This window comes from Triticum aestivum, chromosome 7D, assembly GCF_018294505.1.
Source record: "Triticum aestivum cultivar Chinese Spring chromosome 7D, IWGSC CS RefSeq v2.1, whole genome shotgun sequence".
Taxonomy (NCBI): Eukaryota; Viridiplantae; Streptophyta; class Magnoliopsida; order Poales; family Poaceae; genus Triticum; species Triticum aestivum.
The window spans coordinates 396,383,900-396,399,734 of record NC_057814.1 but is presented as its reverse complement, the minus strand read 5'-3'; the positions used below and the strand labels follow the sequence as shown (position 1 = coordinate 396,399,734).

Here is a 15,835-nt window from a genome sequence, read left to right as displayed (position 1 = left end):
TCTCGCCAGCCTTTGTGGCCGGCATCAAAGGCCGACATTAATTTTTAATTAATGTTTTGTTATTTTTAAAATATTTATAATTTTTTTCCAGTCACCTAAAAAATGTGTCAGACCAGCGTTGGGCGCATGCGCCAATCCAAACACGAAAGCGGACATGAGTGTCCGTCGGGCTGACCAAAACGGACAAAAGATGAACAAATCGCCGTCCGTTTGGGTCGGCCGGTTGGAGTTACTCTTAGCTTCTAGTACAAACTTTCAGCCTTCAAGTTCATCCTCAACTTGTTAGTTTGAGCAGCTAGGTTTCATGGCGGAGGTGCGAACATGGCAGCGACAGTCACCCTCTCTGACGCTGCGAAGCTCAGTCTCATAGTGGCGTCGAGCGCTGGCAATGGCAACGGCGAGTGAACAGTGACGGAGTTTGAAGGTTTTTTCCCTTATACGCGATTGGGCTTCGTTTATGGGCCGAACGGTTTTAGGCATTGCTGGCATGCTTTGCCACGTTCCAACTTCGTGCGATTGGATGAGGCATCGACGGGCGCTAGGCATCGACGTCCCTCTGCAGTAGTTGCTGCTACGTTAGAGGATCTCGTTCCTTCACTTTCCCCGTTTCGACCCACTGTTCCCGCGCGTTCTGCTCGCATCGCCTTCTTCCGCCCCGATCTGCTTGCTTTCACGATGACCTTCGCCGTCGATCATGCGTATGGCTGAGGTTAGATCGTCCACCTTGTTGTTCGGTTCGTCCACGGTTCGATCTCCTCCGTTCTAAACCTTCCTTTTTTCCTTTCCTGCAGATCTAGGTTGCCCTCTGTTTTCTTGACGTGGTATTGATTCTTGAGTAGGTGCCCCTCTTTGCTTTTTCTTCCGGTGTATTTTCGTTTCCTCTGCTTGCATTTCTTGCCTTGCGGCTTACATGTTTGATGAAATTCCTAACTCGCCGGTGCTCTCAGGTTTTACTGAACGTGTTCTGCTGGTGCTCAACTGTGCGTCCTTCTGTTAGACCTTTCAGCCTGAGCATTTCATAGCTATGGATGACACTAGGAGAGTTGGGACAATTTTCGTTGGTTTATTTCTCACACAAATGCCATGCCAACCTGAGGGGTTGGGGATACATACTTATAGGCTGCTAGCCAGCCAAGCATATGTTAAGATGCTAGTCTAAGATGCTGCTAAGATGCCAGTCTAAGATGCTAGTCTAAGATGCTAGTCTAAGATGCTATCCTAACTGCCGGTCCTTGATGGTCAGGGATTCTATCCTAACTGCCACAAGGACCATATGCTGCAGACCCACAAAGACCTTAGTACATAGACTTATCCATCATTCTCCCCCTAAGTCTTGTACGTCGTTTTGTGGGAGGGTTGAATCATCCCGATCCTGGAGCAGAGTTCGAGGAACTTGATCCTCCCAAGAGGCTTGGTGAGCAGGTCTGCGAGCTGGTCCGTGGTGTTGATGTAGCTCGCCTCGATGCTCCCTTCTTCCACACAGCTGCGGATGAAATGGTACCTCAGTCGGATGTGCTTGCTCCGTTCGTGGAAAACGGGGTTCTTTGCCAGGGCCAGGGCGGACTTGCTGTCCACCAGGAACTGCACCGTTCTGGTGTCTCGGACGAGGAGATCACCAAGCAGTCGAGCGAGCCAGAGCGCCTGAGTGCAGGCGGTGGAGGCCGCTATGTACTCAGCCTCACAGCTGGACAGGGCCACCACCTGCTGCTTGACTGATTGCCAGCTCACGAGACACTTGCCGAGGAAGAAGAGGATCCCGCTCGTGCTCTTGCTGGTGTCGATGTCGCCGGCGTGGTCGCTGTCGCTGTATCCGACGAAGTGTGCCGCCCCCGGACACCTAGGGTAGTGGAGGCCGTGGTCGAGGGTCCCTGCTACGTAGCGGACGATCCTCTTCACTGCCTGCTGGTGCTCCGTCGTCAGTCGCTCCATGAACCGACTGACATAGCCGACGGAGAATGCCAAGTCCGGCCGTGTGTGGGCGAGGTAGCGAAGGCTCCCCACAAGGCGTCGGTACTGCGTAGCATCCACTTCCTCCGCCTTGCTGTCACGGCTCAGTTTCAGCCTCTCCTCCATCGGAGTGAGAGCTGGGTGACAGTCGGTGAGCCCAGCTAGCTCAACGATGCGCTTGGCGTAGGCGGACTGTCGAAGCGCGATCCCGGAGTGATCCTGGTGCACCTCAATCCCAAGATAGAAGGAGAGGAGCCCCAGATCACTCATCTGGAAGGTGGCCTTCATGTCTTCCTTGAACGTTGCCACCTCTGCATCTTTGGTGCCGGTAATCACCAAGTCGTCAACATAGACGCCCACCAGCAGGGCGTTTCCTCCACTGCCCCGTCGGTAGACGGCCGCCTCATGCGGGCTTTGCTCGAATCCCATCTTCTTTAGCGTGGAGTCCAGCTTGGCGTTCCACGCCCTAGGTGCCTGCCGTAGGCCATAGAGAGCCTTGCGCAGGCGGAGTACCTTGCCCTCCTGGCCAGGGATCGCAAATCCCGGTGGCTGATGCACGTAGACTTCCTCCTTCAAGTCGCCGTTGAGGAATGCCGACTTGACATCCATATGATGGACATGCCAGCCCTCCTGGGCAGCCAGCGCGAGGAGAAGTCGCACGGACTCCATCCGTGCCACGGGAGCGAAGGCGTCGTCGAAGTCGACTCCTTCCTGCTGCAAGAAGCCTCGGGCCACCAAGCGAGCCTTGTGCTTGATGATGGCGCCGACTCCATCCCTCTTCAGCTTGAACACCCACTTAAGGGTGATTGCGCGGTGACCACGAGGGAGGTCAACAAGCTCCCAGGTGTGGTTTTGCTCGACCGCATCCATCTCCAACTGCATCGCGGCGCGCCATGCCGCGTCTCTCTCGGCCTCTGCAAAAGACTGTGGTTCGCCGTCTTCACACGCGAGTTGTAGCTGCGCCTCCAGGTCACGTGGCACCAGTCCCGGCACCGGCTGGTCGCCGAGTAGATCTTCCATCGTACGATACCGCAGCGGTTCGCCGCCATCATACGCGTCGATCCGCTCCTCGTCGTGAGTGAGCGGAGAAGCGAACTTCGTCGGGTTGTGCTCTGCGTGAGCTGGTGCTGATGAAGATGAGCCCGGGGTGGTGACTGCCGGGGCTGGAGTGTGCGGCCTCGCCGGTTGTGGTGCCGTCGGCGTAGCAGGCACCGGAGTCGATGTGGTTTTGGGGGGCGGGGTAGGCGTGCCCGGCGAAGAGGAGCTCGTCATACGTCGGCGTCGAGCCGTCGTCCACCGCCTTGTCCCATTGCCACCCTCGCCCTTCGTTGAACACGACGTCTCGCGCCATGCGCACATGCTGTGTCTTTGGGTCGAGGATGCGGTAGGCCTTTGAGCCCTCCGCGTAGCCGATGAAGACTCCCGGAGTGCTCCTGTCGTCGAGCTTGCCGATGTGGCCGAGCTCCTTGGCGAACGCAAGGCAGCCAAAGACCCGCAAGTGGGAGACCGCCTGCTTCCGCCCATGCCAGGCCTCGTACGGTGTCCTGCCGTCGAGTGCCTTGGTAGGCGAGCGGTTGAGGATGTAGACGGCTGTTAGCACCGCCTCTCCCCAGAAGACAGCCGGCATCCCTCTCTGCTTGAGGAGAGCCCGAGCCATCCCCACAACCGTCTGGTTGCGCCGCTCGACGACGCCGTTTTGCTGCGGGCTGTACGGCGCGGAGTAGTGGCGCTGGATGCCCTCATCAGCGCAGTACGACGCGAATTCAGCCGCCGTGAATTCGCCGCCGTTGTCAGTGCGCAACACGCGCAATTTGCGGCCGCTCTCCGCCTCCACACCAACCTGCGCGCGCCTGATGGCGTCTGCCGCCTCTCCCTTACTGCCGAGGATCATCACCCACATGTAACGGGAGAGATCGTCGACGAGCAGTAGGAAGTAGCGTCGACCTCCTGGTGTGGCTGGCGTCACCGGGCCGCACAGGTCTCCGTGCACGAGCTCCCTCACCGGGCCGCAAAGGTCTCCGTGCACGAGCTCCAGCCTCTCCTTGGCCCGAAAACTCGCCTGTTGGGGAAAGGGGAGTCGTCTCTGCTTCGTCATCACGCAGATGTCGCAGAACTGCTCCACATGGTCGAGGCATGGCAGGCCTCGCACCATCTCCTTGGCACTTAGACGCTTCAGGGCCTCAAAATGAAGGTGCCCAAAGCGCTCATGCCATTGCCACGCCTCGTCGTCCCGACGGACAGCGAGACAGACCGGTTGTGCCACCTGCACATCAAGGACGTAAAGTCGATTTCCACCTCTGGGTACCTTGGCGAGAAGGCGACCCTGGCGATCCCAGATACGTAGGACCCCATGCTCAATCAGCACGCGTGAGCCGTTCTCATCCAGCTGTCCCAAGCTGATGATGGAGTTCCTTAGCGTGGGGATGTAGTAGACACCGGTGAGCAGCCGGTGCTCTCCCGTCTTGGTGGTGAAGATGACGGAGCCGACGCCCTTAATTTCCACAGCGAAGGCATCCCCAAACTTGACGGAGCCTCGCGCGTCGGAGTCGAGCTCGGCGAAGAACTCCCTTCGACCGGTCATGTGGTGGGTGGCGCCAGTATCGAGGCACCACCCCTCAGTCTTGTCCTTCCCGGAGCCATCGCCGAGAAGAGCATGTGCTTTTGGCTCGTCGAGGTGGAGGGGAGCCTTTGCGACTGGTGTCGCTGAAGATAGCTCCATGCTTGCGTGCGCCATGAACAAAGCCGTCTCCTCCTCCTTCGCCTGTGCGACGTGAGCCTGGCCTTGTCGTGGTTGTCGACACTCATTGGCCCAATGGCCAAGCCGGCCACAGTTGTGACAACTGTTATCCTCTGCCGGCTTGGGCTTGCCAGCGGCGCCGTCCTTGGCGCCTCCGCCGGCGTCACCTTCGGCACGTCCTTGTGCCTTGCCCGGGGGGCCTCTTCGCGCCTTGCGCTGCTTGCCACGCTTGCGGCCGCCCGTCGTGGAAGAAGGCTCCCCCTTCTTCCTGTCACCAAGGCTGGGATCCCACTGCTCCCGAGTTAGGAGCAGCTTCCCACCGGTGGTGATGGGCCCCAAGGGAGGCTGTGGCTCGTCGGTGTTGACGACCTTGAGACGGCCTATCGCCTCCTCGATCGTCATCGTGGAGAGGTCCAGCAACGACTCGATCGAGCGAGCCATCTGCTTGTACTTCTCGGGAATGCACCGAAAAAGCTTCTCGACAGCTCTCTCCTCGGTGTAGGTGGCATCGCCAAACTTCACCATCTTCTGCAGCAGAGTGTTGAGACGGAGAGCAAAGTCATCAACGTCCTCACCTGGCTTGAAGCCCAGGTTCTCCCACTCCTTACGAAGTGCCTGCAGGGTGGACTTGCGAGCACGGTCGCTGCCGATGCGTGCTGCGGCGATGGCGTCCCAAGCCTCCTTGGAAGTCCGCTTGTTGGAAAGCGAGAACTGCATCTCGGGCGGGACTGCGGCGATGAGGGCGTCCAGCGCCCGTCGATCCTCTAGGTGGTCGATGTTGCTGTCCTGGACTGCCTCCCACATGCGCCGCACCTGGAGCCTGACCTTCATGATCCCGGCCCACTCGACGTAGTTGGTTTTAGTGAGGGTAGGCCACCCAACACTGGGACCAACATCCCTGACCACAGTCCGGACCTCGTAGAGGCCGCGGTCCTGGTCATTGCAGCCGCCGTCGCGGTGCGCGCCTCCACCTGGAGCGCGGGCGTGCTCGGCTGCCCACTGCGTCGTCCGCTCCTGCGCCACTTTGGCGCGATCTGCGTCGGCGCCGTCGTCCGCAGGCGCGGAGCTGCTGGAGTTGCCGGGGCCGCCGCGGAGTGCCTTGGCATCCGCCGTAGCCTCACGGGCTGCTTCTACCTCCGCCCTGGCTGCTTCTACCTCCGCTCTGGCTGCTGCCAGCTCCGCTGCAGCCAGCCTCGACACCCTTGCCGCCGCAGCAGCTGCTGCTACCGCCGCTCGCTCACGCTCCTCTGCCACGGCGCGCTCGGCCTCCTGCCGGCGCCGCATGCTCGAGGTAGCCGTGCGCTGAGAGCGACCTGCAGACATGGCTCGCTGCAGGGGGGCTGTTGCGTGAAGAGGAGGCTGTTGTTGCCGAGCTGCTGCTCGACAGTCCAGAGGGAGGGAGGTAACCAGAGGCAGACGGAGCAGCTGCTGCTACCGACTTGGGCTGCTTAGCTCCCGGTGAGGGAGGTAAGCAGGAAATGCTCAGGGTACAAGATAACCAGGCTCTGATACCACTTGTTAGACCTTTCAGCCTGAGCATTTCATAGTTGTGGATGACACTAGGAGAGTTGGGACAATTTTCGTTGGTTTATTTCTCACACAAATGCCATGCCAACCTGAGGGGTTGGGGATACATACTTATAGGCTGCTAGCCAGCCAAGCATATGCTAAGATGCTAGTCTAAGATGCTGCTAAGATGCCAGTCTAAGATGCTAGTCTAAGATGCTATCCTAACTGCCAGTCCTTGATGGTCAGGGATTCTATCCTAACTGCCACAAGGACCATGTGCTGCAGCCAAAGGACCATGTGCTGCAGCCCCACAAAGACCTTAGTACATAGACTTATCCATCACCTTCTTCCGCCGTTCATCGACCGTCTGCTGCTGCTGCTCATTCTTAGCAGAGGTTTGTCTCTCGCGCTCTTACGCCTTTTAGGTCTTCTATGGTACCTTTTGGTGTTCCTTTCTGTTAGCAGACTTCTTTTTATAGATCTTTGTGTGTGCCTTTTTTCAAGTAGGTTCTTGTAAACAGAAAAATATTAGCCTTCATGCAAGTCGTCTTTGCTAAACTGATGACAGTATCGGGTGCCTTATTCACCTTGAAAGGAAGTAGTGCTCTTTTTTACATTGGATATTGTTATTTCTTTCTGTATATTTGTAATTACTTTCTAGGTTTACACGTTCTTACTTTCTGTATTAGTTTGTTTCTACTGCTTTATGGGTTTAGACGTTGTTCTTTTCTTCTTCAGAAATCTCCTTTGCAGATTTTGTATGACGTTTACCTGATTGTTGACCTGATATTCTTTTTGGTTGTCTTTTGGCCTTGTCTGCAAACAGGTCTACCAGGTCCAGAATATCATCTTGGCTCGATCCTGCCCTGTACTGTGCTTAGTGCTCCTATCAAGGTTTGTTTCTTCCCTGTAGAATATATGTATTGCATATATGTGTGATATGTGTCTATGTTTACTTACACTTGTTTTGTTCCTGCGGATTATCTCCGTGGGTTGTGGTTGTGTTTTTTTTCTTATCATTTTGTTGCGATGCTCTCCAGGATGTGTGCTGTTGTTTACTTCGTCGTTCCTGTTTTAGAGACTCTTGCAGCTCGTTGTGCTTTGCCGGCCTTGTTTTACTTGTGTGAGGTGACTGAGGACGGTTCTGTTTTGGCTGGGGTAGAGCTTGAGCTTCCTTTGGAAGGCGTCGGCGCGGTGTCACGGAGGCAGTTCTTTTGGAGCACAGCCTGGCGTGGCTGCGTTGGCGCTTACGATCACGCTGCTGTGCAGGTCATCAATTTTTTGCAACGAATCTATGGGTTCGTTGTGCGAGACTACAACTATGAATGCATGATGGCGTATAGGGAATCCATGCGTTCTGCTGTTCTTGTCGCTGTGTATGCTGCTCGGCACGCCGGGAGATTGGAGAGAGAGGTTTCTGTAGGGCCAGGGTTATTTACCTCGCCTCCTGTTGAGCGGGGAACGTTAGATTGGAATTTATTGTGCTCTCAGCTTATGGCATCCATGCGTAATGTGTAGATTCTGTAATTGATTCTTGTACTGAAACTAGACTGCTTACTGTTTGAGAGCTTTGTATAACGAGATGTGGTTTATAGTGAGATTATTGCGTAGTCGGGTGTGCTGTTCTCTGTACCAAGTATTCTCTTGCTCCCTGCATCGCTTCTCTGTGTAAAAAAGTTTTCGGTAGGCTCTTGTCTTTGCTTCTTTTTGGGCTTGCAGCAGACAAAGTGAACACACTTTGATTCCTGCCAGGATTTTAGGTGGGCTGTTAGTGTAGGTGGGCTGTTAGTTTTGTTTCTCTTTGGGCTTGTGGAAAGCAGACTGAATAGGCCTTGGCTCTTGCTATCTCAACCTTGTTTTTATAGTGTTTTGGTTTGTCCCATTTCTTTTGTTTTGCTGTTAGATGCTTAGCTTCTTGTTGGATCCATTTGAGGGTGTTTTGATACCTTTTTAGTTCGGGTTTCCTTCGTTGGTTATTTCTTCCCTTTCGTGTACAGGGATGAAAGTGGTTGGTGGTAAAGCATTTCCAGTGCCCTCTTCATATTATTTTATCCCTTTTATTTGGGTGCTGTTCTTTTAGATTTGTTTCTTACTTTCAGGATTTTAAAAGGTTTTAGTGCTGCTGCGTTGAGTATGGTAGTTCCTTGCTTTAGTCAATGTTTTATGCTCCGGCATGTCCATCTTTAGATTTCTCTGGTTTGTTTGGGTGCTTTCTTGACATTCCAGTGATGTTTGTGCTATGATGTAGGATTTGTAGTCCAGTGATTTTGCTATGACCTCCCTCACGCCTATGTTCTACCGTATACGCTATGGATAGCCCTCCTGTTGTTTCTCGCCGCCGCAGGGCCGCTGCTGGGGTGGCTCTTGTGCCTCTTCCTGGTGCCTCTCGTCGTAAGAATCCTACGGATAGCCCTCCTGTTGTCCGTCGCCCCCGCAGGGTGGCTGCTGGGGTGCCTCTTGTGTCTCTTCCTCGTCCCTCTCGCCGTAAAAATCTTATCTCGTCGGCGTTTGTTGGATATATTGCTTCAGGCCTTCCCAAGAGAAAATGTATGACCCTTCTTGTCACTTCTCGGTAGTCCCTTTTTATGTTACCTTATTAATGCCTTTGTTTTTGTGTTATTACTATAGACGATGGTTTCTTCCCTGTTCTTACCTCTGAGGTTACTGCTGCGAATCGAAAGAAACGCAAGCTCATACACGATAGATGGTTTGGTGGTCGTGTGCCAGGTGCTTATTTAGTTCCTTTACTCTTTACTTCCTTAGACTTGTCTTATGTTTATGACGCCGTGTGAGCTTTTGGATTGCTGTATTTCGTACAGATGCACCGTTTACTTCTCCCTTAGATCCTTTGTAGGTTGGTTTCACAGATGAGGAGGTTGCTATTTTTAAAGGTAATACATGCGATATCTTGTTTGCGCTGCCTCTGTCTTACCAGAGTCTATTGTCGTATGATTTGATCTAAGGACATACTTGTTCCATAGCTGGTTATGTAGGCAGGTCTTTCTATGGAGGCCCAGCATATAAGTGTTCCCGTTGTAAGTCGAGCTTCTGGTATCAGGAGAGGGCGAAGTCTGAATCTGCAGTAAGCAAAAGGCGGGTTGTCTACAACCTCTGCTGCAAGGGTGGGAAAGTCTTTGTTGAGCCTTTCAAAAAACCGCCTCCATTTCTTGTTGACCTTCTAAAATTTGATGGACCCCCACAGAGCAAGGAATTCATTGAAAAAATACGACAATATAACTGTTTGTTTGCTTTTACTTCCATGGGGGCGAAAATAGATCGTTCAGTAAATAATGGTGGTGGTCCAAACATTTTTAAAATCTCCGGCGGTATATGTCATCGGATGGGATCTCTTTTGCCACAGGAAGGGAATGCTCCAAAATTTGCAGAGCTGTATGTGTTTCATGGTGGAAATGAGATTGATAATCGAATTCAGGCTTTAAACAAGGAAGATAGAATTCTGGGTGGGTTAGATAAGGATATTGTTAATGGTCTGAAGCTCATGCTTGATGAGCACAATTCTCTTGTAAAAAAATTCCGCATCGCTAAGGAGATCTTGGCTGAGAATGAATTTGCTGAAATTTCTATTCGTATAGTTGCTCCTGGCAAAGATGATGGCCCTCAGTTTAATCTTCCTTCCACGGATGAGCTTGCATGCTTAGTTGTTGGTGAATTAACATTGGAAACTCCTAGCCGTGATATAATAATACATGGTAGGGGAACACATTTGCAGCGAATTTCGTCTTTACATCCTGCTTATATGGCTTTACAATACCCTCTACTCTTTCCGTTCGGTGAGCGTGGATTTCAGCTTGGTGTGAAATACATAGCGGTAGATCACGAAGGTTCCAACAAAAGAGAGAAAATGACCATGCAGGATTTTTATTGTTTTTGTTCACACTATAAAGAAGGCCAGCATAACCCTTGTTTGTCTTGTGGTCTGTTGTCTGATCAGGCAGTTGTAGATTCTCGTGTATGCACAGATGAGTCCAGGCTACATTTTATTTTGCTATGCAACGATGATCTGAGAGCTGAGAATTTACAAGGGCTTGTAGATGCGGTTGGAGTGGGCCGCATAGATGGAAGTTCAGTTGGTAAAAAAAAAATATTGCCCTCTTCTTTTACTGGTGGACGCCGTTATATGATCGAAAATTTTCAGGATGCGGTGGTTATCGCCTGTGTGCATGGTTGTCCTGATCTTTTTACTACTTTCACATGTAATCCTAAGTGGCCTGAGATAACGGAAGCTCTTTCTGTTGAACCTGGCCAGAGACCACACAATAGGGCTGATATTACTGTTAGGGTGTACCACATGAAACTTAATGAGTACCTTCGTGATATTAGATCTGGCAAGGCGTACGGCAAAGTGGTCACAGGTAATGCAACCTGTTGCTTACTTTCTCTGTGGAGATTTTTTTTTTGTTTAACTTGACTACCTTCTCCCAGTTTTGCACACTGTGGAATTTCAGAAAAGGGGCTTACCGCACGCGCATATACTTACTTGGCAAGACAAAGAGAAGCGGGGTGAGGTTAGCCCTGCTTTGATTGATTCGTTCGTGTGTGCACAAATTCCTGATCCCGTGGCAGATCCTCTTGGATATGCCCTCGTTGCTGAGTTCATGATGCATGGGCCATGTGGGGAGGATCACCCTAAATGTCCTTGTATGAAAGATGGCCTGTGTTCGAAAAAATTCCCTAAAACATTTCAGGAAGAAACATCGATTGATGAAGTAGGCTTTCCTGTCTACAGGCGTCCAAATAATGGCCGTTTTATCATGAAAAACAAGATTAGGCTTGATAATAGGCACGTTGTGCCTTATAACATGGCAATGCTGAAGAAATATCAAGCTCATTTAAATGTTGAGTGGTGTAACAAAACACATGTCTTAAAATATCTGTATAAGTATGTTACCAAGGGCCCTGACATGTCAAAAACTCTGTTTAATAGGATAAAAAATTCTGAGGATCCAAATGATAATGGGGTGGATGAAATTGAAGAGTATAGAGCGTGTTGATACGTATGTGCCCATGATTCATTTTGGAGGTGTTATGGGTATGACATACACAGTAAAGAACCTTCTGTAGAAAGACTTGCTGTTCATTTACCAAATAAACATATTGTGCGATTTCGTGCAAGGGCCAACCTTAAGGCTATTGTTAACAATTCTTTGCTGCACAAGACCATGTTAACAGAATGGTTTGTTGCTAATGCTAGATACGAAAGTGCCAGGTCTTTAACATACTGTGATTTTCCCACAAAATGGTCTTGGAATGCACAGAGTAAGGTATGGATGAAAAGAAAACTTGGCAAAAGAATTGGTAGGATTTACTATGTGCATCCTTCTGTTGGTGAACTTTATTATCTTAGAATGCTGCTAATGATTGTAAAAGGCGCAAAGTCTTATGCTGATGTTAGGAGTTACAGTGGCGTTGTCTATGGGACATTCAAAGATGCATGTGCTGCTAGGGGGTTACTTGGTGATGATAACGAGTGGTTCTGTGCATTTGATGATGCTTTGAAATGGGGTATGGGAAACCAGTTGCGTCAGCTATTTGTGACCATAATTCTTTTCTGTGGAGTCATCGATGAAAAGGGTTTTTTCGAAAAATATTGGAGTGATCTAGCTGAAGACATCCAGTATAGGATGCGTCGTGATCGTCATGATCCTTCATATTGTGTTCCTGATGATGAGCTAAAAAACTTGCTTTTAGATGAGTTGTCTATTGTTTTTTCTAGGAATGTTTGTAATATTTTGGATCACAATTTGCCTCTAAAATCTGTGTAAGATGGTAGCTCGCGGGACGCCAATATGATTAGCGATGAACTTTGTCAAGATTTTGAAGCGCTCATTGAAAGTGCTGAAGCTATGCAGAAAAAACTTAACGTAGACCAAAAAAAGGCTTTTACATCTATAATTGATCGAGTGAGGGAGGATAAACCTGGTTTATTTTTTGTTTCGGGCCATGGTGGTACTGGAAAAACTTTTCTTTGGAATGCTCTTGTTGCTTATCTTCGAGGATACAAAAGGGTTGTTTTGACTGTTGCATCTTCAGGTGTTGCATCGCTGCTGCTCCCTGGAGGGTAGAACGGCGCACTCTAGATTTAAAATTCCTATTGACCTTGATGAGAACAGGCTATGTGACATTCGGAGGTCTACTATGTTATCGTCTTTGATCGAGTCAGCGTCTCTTATTATTTGGGATGAAGCTTTGATGACACATAGGAAATGTTTTGAGGCGCTAGATCGGAGCTTGCGTGATGTTTTATCTGACCGTGATCCGTCGCTGGCCAATGTTCCGTTTGGTGGTAAGATAGTTGTCTTGGGTGGGTGACCTTAGGCAGATTTTGCCTGTTATTGAGGGTGGAACCCGATCTCAGGTTGTCAATGCTGCTGTTACAAATTCTCCTCTGTGGCATCATGTCACGGTTCTTCACCTTACTATTAACATGCGGCTAGCTGTCCAGACTGAGGATCCTGATGTGCAGGCTGAGGCGGGAGCCTTTGGTCGGTGGGTTCTGAGCATTGGTAATGGCACCATCCCTGCCATGGCGCGGCAGGGGGAATCTGACCCTACCTGGATAAGCATTCCCAGCGAACATTTGGTGCATACCGATGGCCCAAAAATTCCAGCTATTGTTGATGTTGTTTATGTAGATTTCTTGCAGCGCTACTCTGATCCTAACTACTTGAAAGAAAGAGCTATTTTAACACCGACAAATGATCTAGCTATGGACATCAATGATCATGTTCTTTCTTTGGTGCCTGGCGAGGAGAGGGAATATTTAAGCTGTGACTCGACGGGAAATTCAGCAGATGAAGCTCGTAACATAGATGTTTTTTATCCTACTGAAGTTCTAAATACCATCAAAGTAAATAACTTTCCTTACCATAAATTGGTTCTTAAAAAAGGTGTTCCAATCATGCTCCTTAGGAACATAAGCCAGGCGGCTGGTTTATGCAATGGTACACGACTTATTGTTACTAGACTTGCTGAGAAACTCATTGAGGCAGTTGTAATGGCTGGTTCCAATATCGGAGATATAGTTTATATACCGAGGATATGCTTGACTGTTAGAGATCCTAAATGGCCTTTTACTTTGCACCGCCGGCAATTTCCTATTAGAATTTCATATGCCATGACTGTTAACAAAAGCCAGGGACAAACTCTTGCAGCTGTTGGTCTGTATCTGAAGACTCCTGTCTTCACCCATGGCCAGTTCTATGTTGCGGTGTCGCGTGTGACCTCTAAAAAAGCACTCCAGATATTGATTGAGAACGAAGATGGTACCTGCGGTTCCGAGACTAGAAATATCGTGTTCTCTGAGATTTTCGAATCTCTTGCAAATAAGTAATAATAGCACCTATTGTAATTACCTACCTATGTTTACTACATACTTTTCTGTGCTGCAGACTTTTGAACTATGTCTTTTGGACAGTTTGTGTGCTCCTCTTGAAAATAAGTAATGTTAGCACCAGTTTACTATATGTTTTTTGGTTTGCTGGCTTTTGAGCTATGTCTTTTGAACGGTTACTTTTGGGTGCATAGTGTTGGCTCACTATACGCTTCTGTTTCTCTTGCGCTTGTTTATTGAGCGTAACGTTCTCATTTCCTCCCAGGTATAGAGCTATGTTCTTGCGTATAAATTGTCTTTACCTCTATCTACTTTTTCTTGTCTTCAGTTTGGCTGCCCGGTGCATTATCCTTGCCATTTTAATCGTCCTTGTCATGTTTTCCGCAGATGGCATGTTCCAAGCTTTCTGAGATTCACAGTGATAGTAATCATGTCTCCACTTATTTCTTAATCTTGCCTTTTGTACAGATTGAACTGAACAAGGTACAAGTTGGTGGTAGTCATATTTGAGAGATTTTGGTCCAAGGCTGTAAATATATCCCCATTTACATGTCAGATGTGAGGACCTACTGGTGAAGATGAGGGCTCTACAGCGACCAATCTAGAAGGTTTAATCCCGGCTCTTCTGTGCTCATCTTCCTTCCTTGCTTCTCTGTATAAAATCTCGCTACCAATGGTCCATGTTTGCTTTTTGACTGTTTGGTCTTATCATAGTACGTTTTGATCAGATTGGTGTGATCTTGAATGTGTGGTTGAAACGGTTTAGCAGGATTTAAGTTGGATTCAAGAGTTCTCAGTTTGGCCGCAGTGTTCTCGTTTTCTTAGGAAAATTGTTGGATGTAATTCCTATTCAATGTTCTGCCGTAGCTGCTCTTGTTCATTTAGTGTCTCTCAAATGCTTTATTTTCTTGTCTAGCCTTATCTCTAGGCATGTTACCTGATAGGTGGTTTTTTTTGTGTTGTTCAGGCCAGGGCTTCAACGATGAGTTGCAACTTAATGTTTGGTACAGTCATCACCTGCAAGCGAGCACCAATAACATGTGGTGTTTATATTTGATTCGCTTGGTATGAAGGGGCTACACCATCAACTCCATTGGTTTGTTTTCGTCCCTGCTTAGATTTGTTTCCGTGTATGCTGAAATCTTGCTTACATTTCAGTGATCTTTGCATTATTCCAGTGGTGTCTATATATGATCTGCTTATCATGCCTTACTGTAAAGGGTCAGTACTCTATTTTCTCTTGTTTTCTTTTGAATTGTCCCTATTATTGCAAAATTCAGGCTGTGCTTCTGGATGGAGAGCTGATGATTTATCTGCCGTCATTTTATACTTCTTTGTTGGATTATATACAGATCGTAGGCATCCAATTTTTGTGTAAAGTGCCACTGAAAAATATAAATTACTCCTATTTGTATTTGACATATAAACTGTAGCCCTCTCTATATATTTTTTCATTACTCGCTTTCAGCGCATGTTCTGTTGTTACTCCCAGTCCATTGATTGGGTGCTTAGTTTAGTTTTTCCTTTGGTTCTTCTGGTAGGATTGCTTTCCTAGGCATCAATATATATTATTTAGTTCTCTGTTTTAAAAGAGTCTGCAGTCTGCACTATACTCTCATGATTTTGGCCATACATATATTTTTTCATTACTCTAGCTTTCAGCCCATGTTCTGCTGTTGCTCCCAGTCCATTGATTGGGTACACGCAGATGAAAGCCCAATAATCTGAGCTAATGAAGTTTGTGAAGAGCTCATGAAGTTAAACAAAACATGTTTAGGACAATATCTTTTTGCCTGCAGCATTTGGTGCCGTACCATCAGCAGTAGAAGTACTATCCACGATGTAAATTAGGTCCAGTTGTAGAAGTACTACCCAAACTTCAATGCTAACAAGTAAAAATAGCTATTTTTTTGGAAGAGCTTGTTAGTTGGCGATGTTAGGAATAAGCAACTTGTATTCCCATGAGGCCATAGGCCGATATATATACATGTACAGGTGGGGAACATATGCAGGAAACCCCTTATACAACGGGATAAATACAAAGGGGTACATGACTTATATTATAACTCTTAACACCCCCCCTCAAACTCATGGTGGATGAACAACACTGAGTTTGGAGAGATAAAAGCCATGTTGTGCTCTAGTCTGGGCCTTCGTCAGGAAATCTGCCAACTGTAACTCGGAAGGCACATACTGAAGAGCAATAACCTGATCCTGCACAGCAGCGCGCACATAGAAAGCATCAACACCAATATGCTTGGTGAGCTCATGCTTCACAGGATCGCGCGCAA

General features: G+C 48.9%; 1 protein-coding gene across 8 annotated transcripts; it reads left to right on the top strand.

Annotated features, from left to right (window-relative positions):
* The first annotated feature begins 322 nt into the window (after positions 1-322).
* LOC123165730 (ATP-dependent DNA helicase PIF1) lies at positions 323-13,986 on the top strand. Of its 8 annotated transcripts, none has more exons than XM_044583444.1 (5): positions 323-709; positions 792-835; positions 6,440-6,588; positions 7,020-7,087; positions 8,442-11,132. In XM_044583444.1, the coding sequence occupies exon 5, from the start codon at positions 9,453-9,455 to the stop codon at positions 10,620-10,622; it is 1,170 nt and encodes a 389-aa protein (XP_044439379.1). In that variant the 5' UTR covers positions 323-709; positions 792-835; positions 6,440-6,588; positions 7,020-7,087; positions 8,442-9,452; the 3' UTR covers positions 10,623-11,132. The 8 variants fall into 8 exon arrangements, 5 of the variants coding, with proteins under 5 accessions (XP_044439379.1, XP_044439377.1, XP_044439378.1 ...); XR_006483108.1 differs by lacking the exon at positions 8,442-11,132 and adding an exon at positions 7,356-8,378 and having other exon boundaries at positions 328-709; positions 948-6,588; XR_006483109.1 differs by lacking the exon at positions 8,442-11,132 and adding an exon at positions 7,272-8,378 and having other exon boundaries at positions 328-709; positions 948-6,588.
* The last annotated feature ends 1,849 nt before the right edge of the window (positions 13,987-15,835 follow it).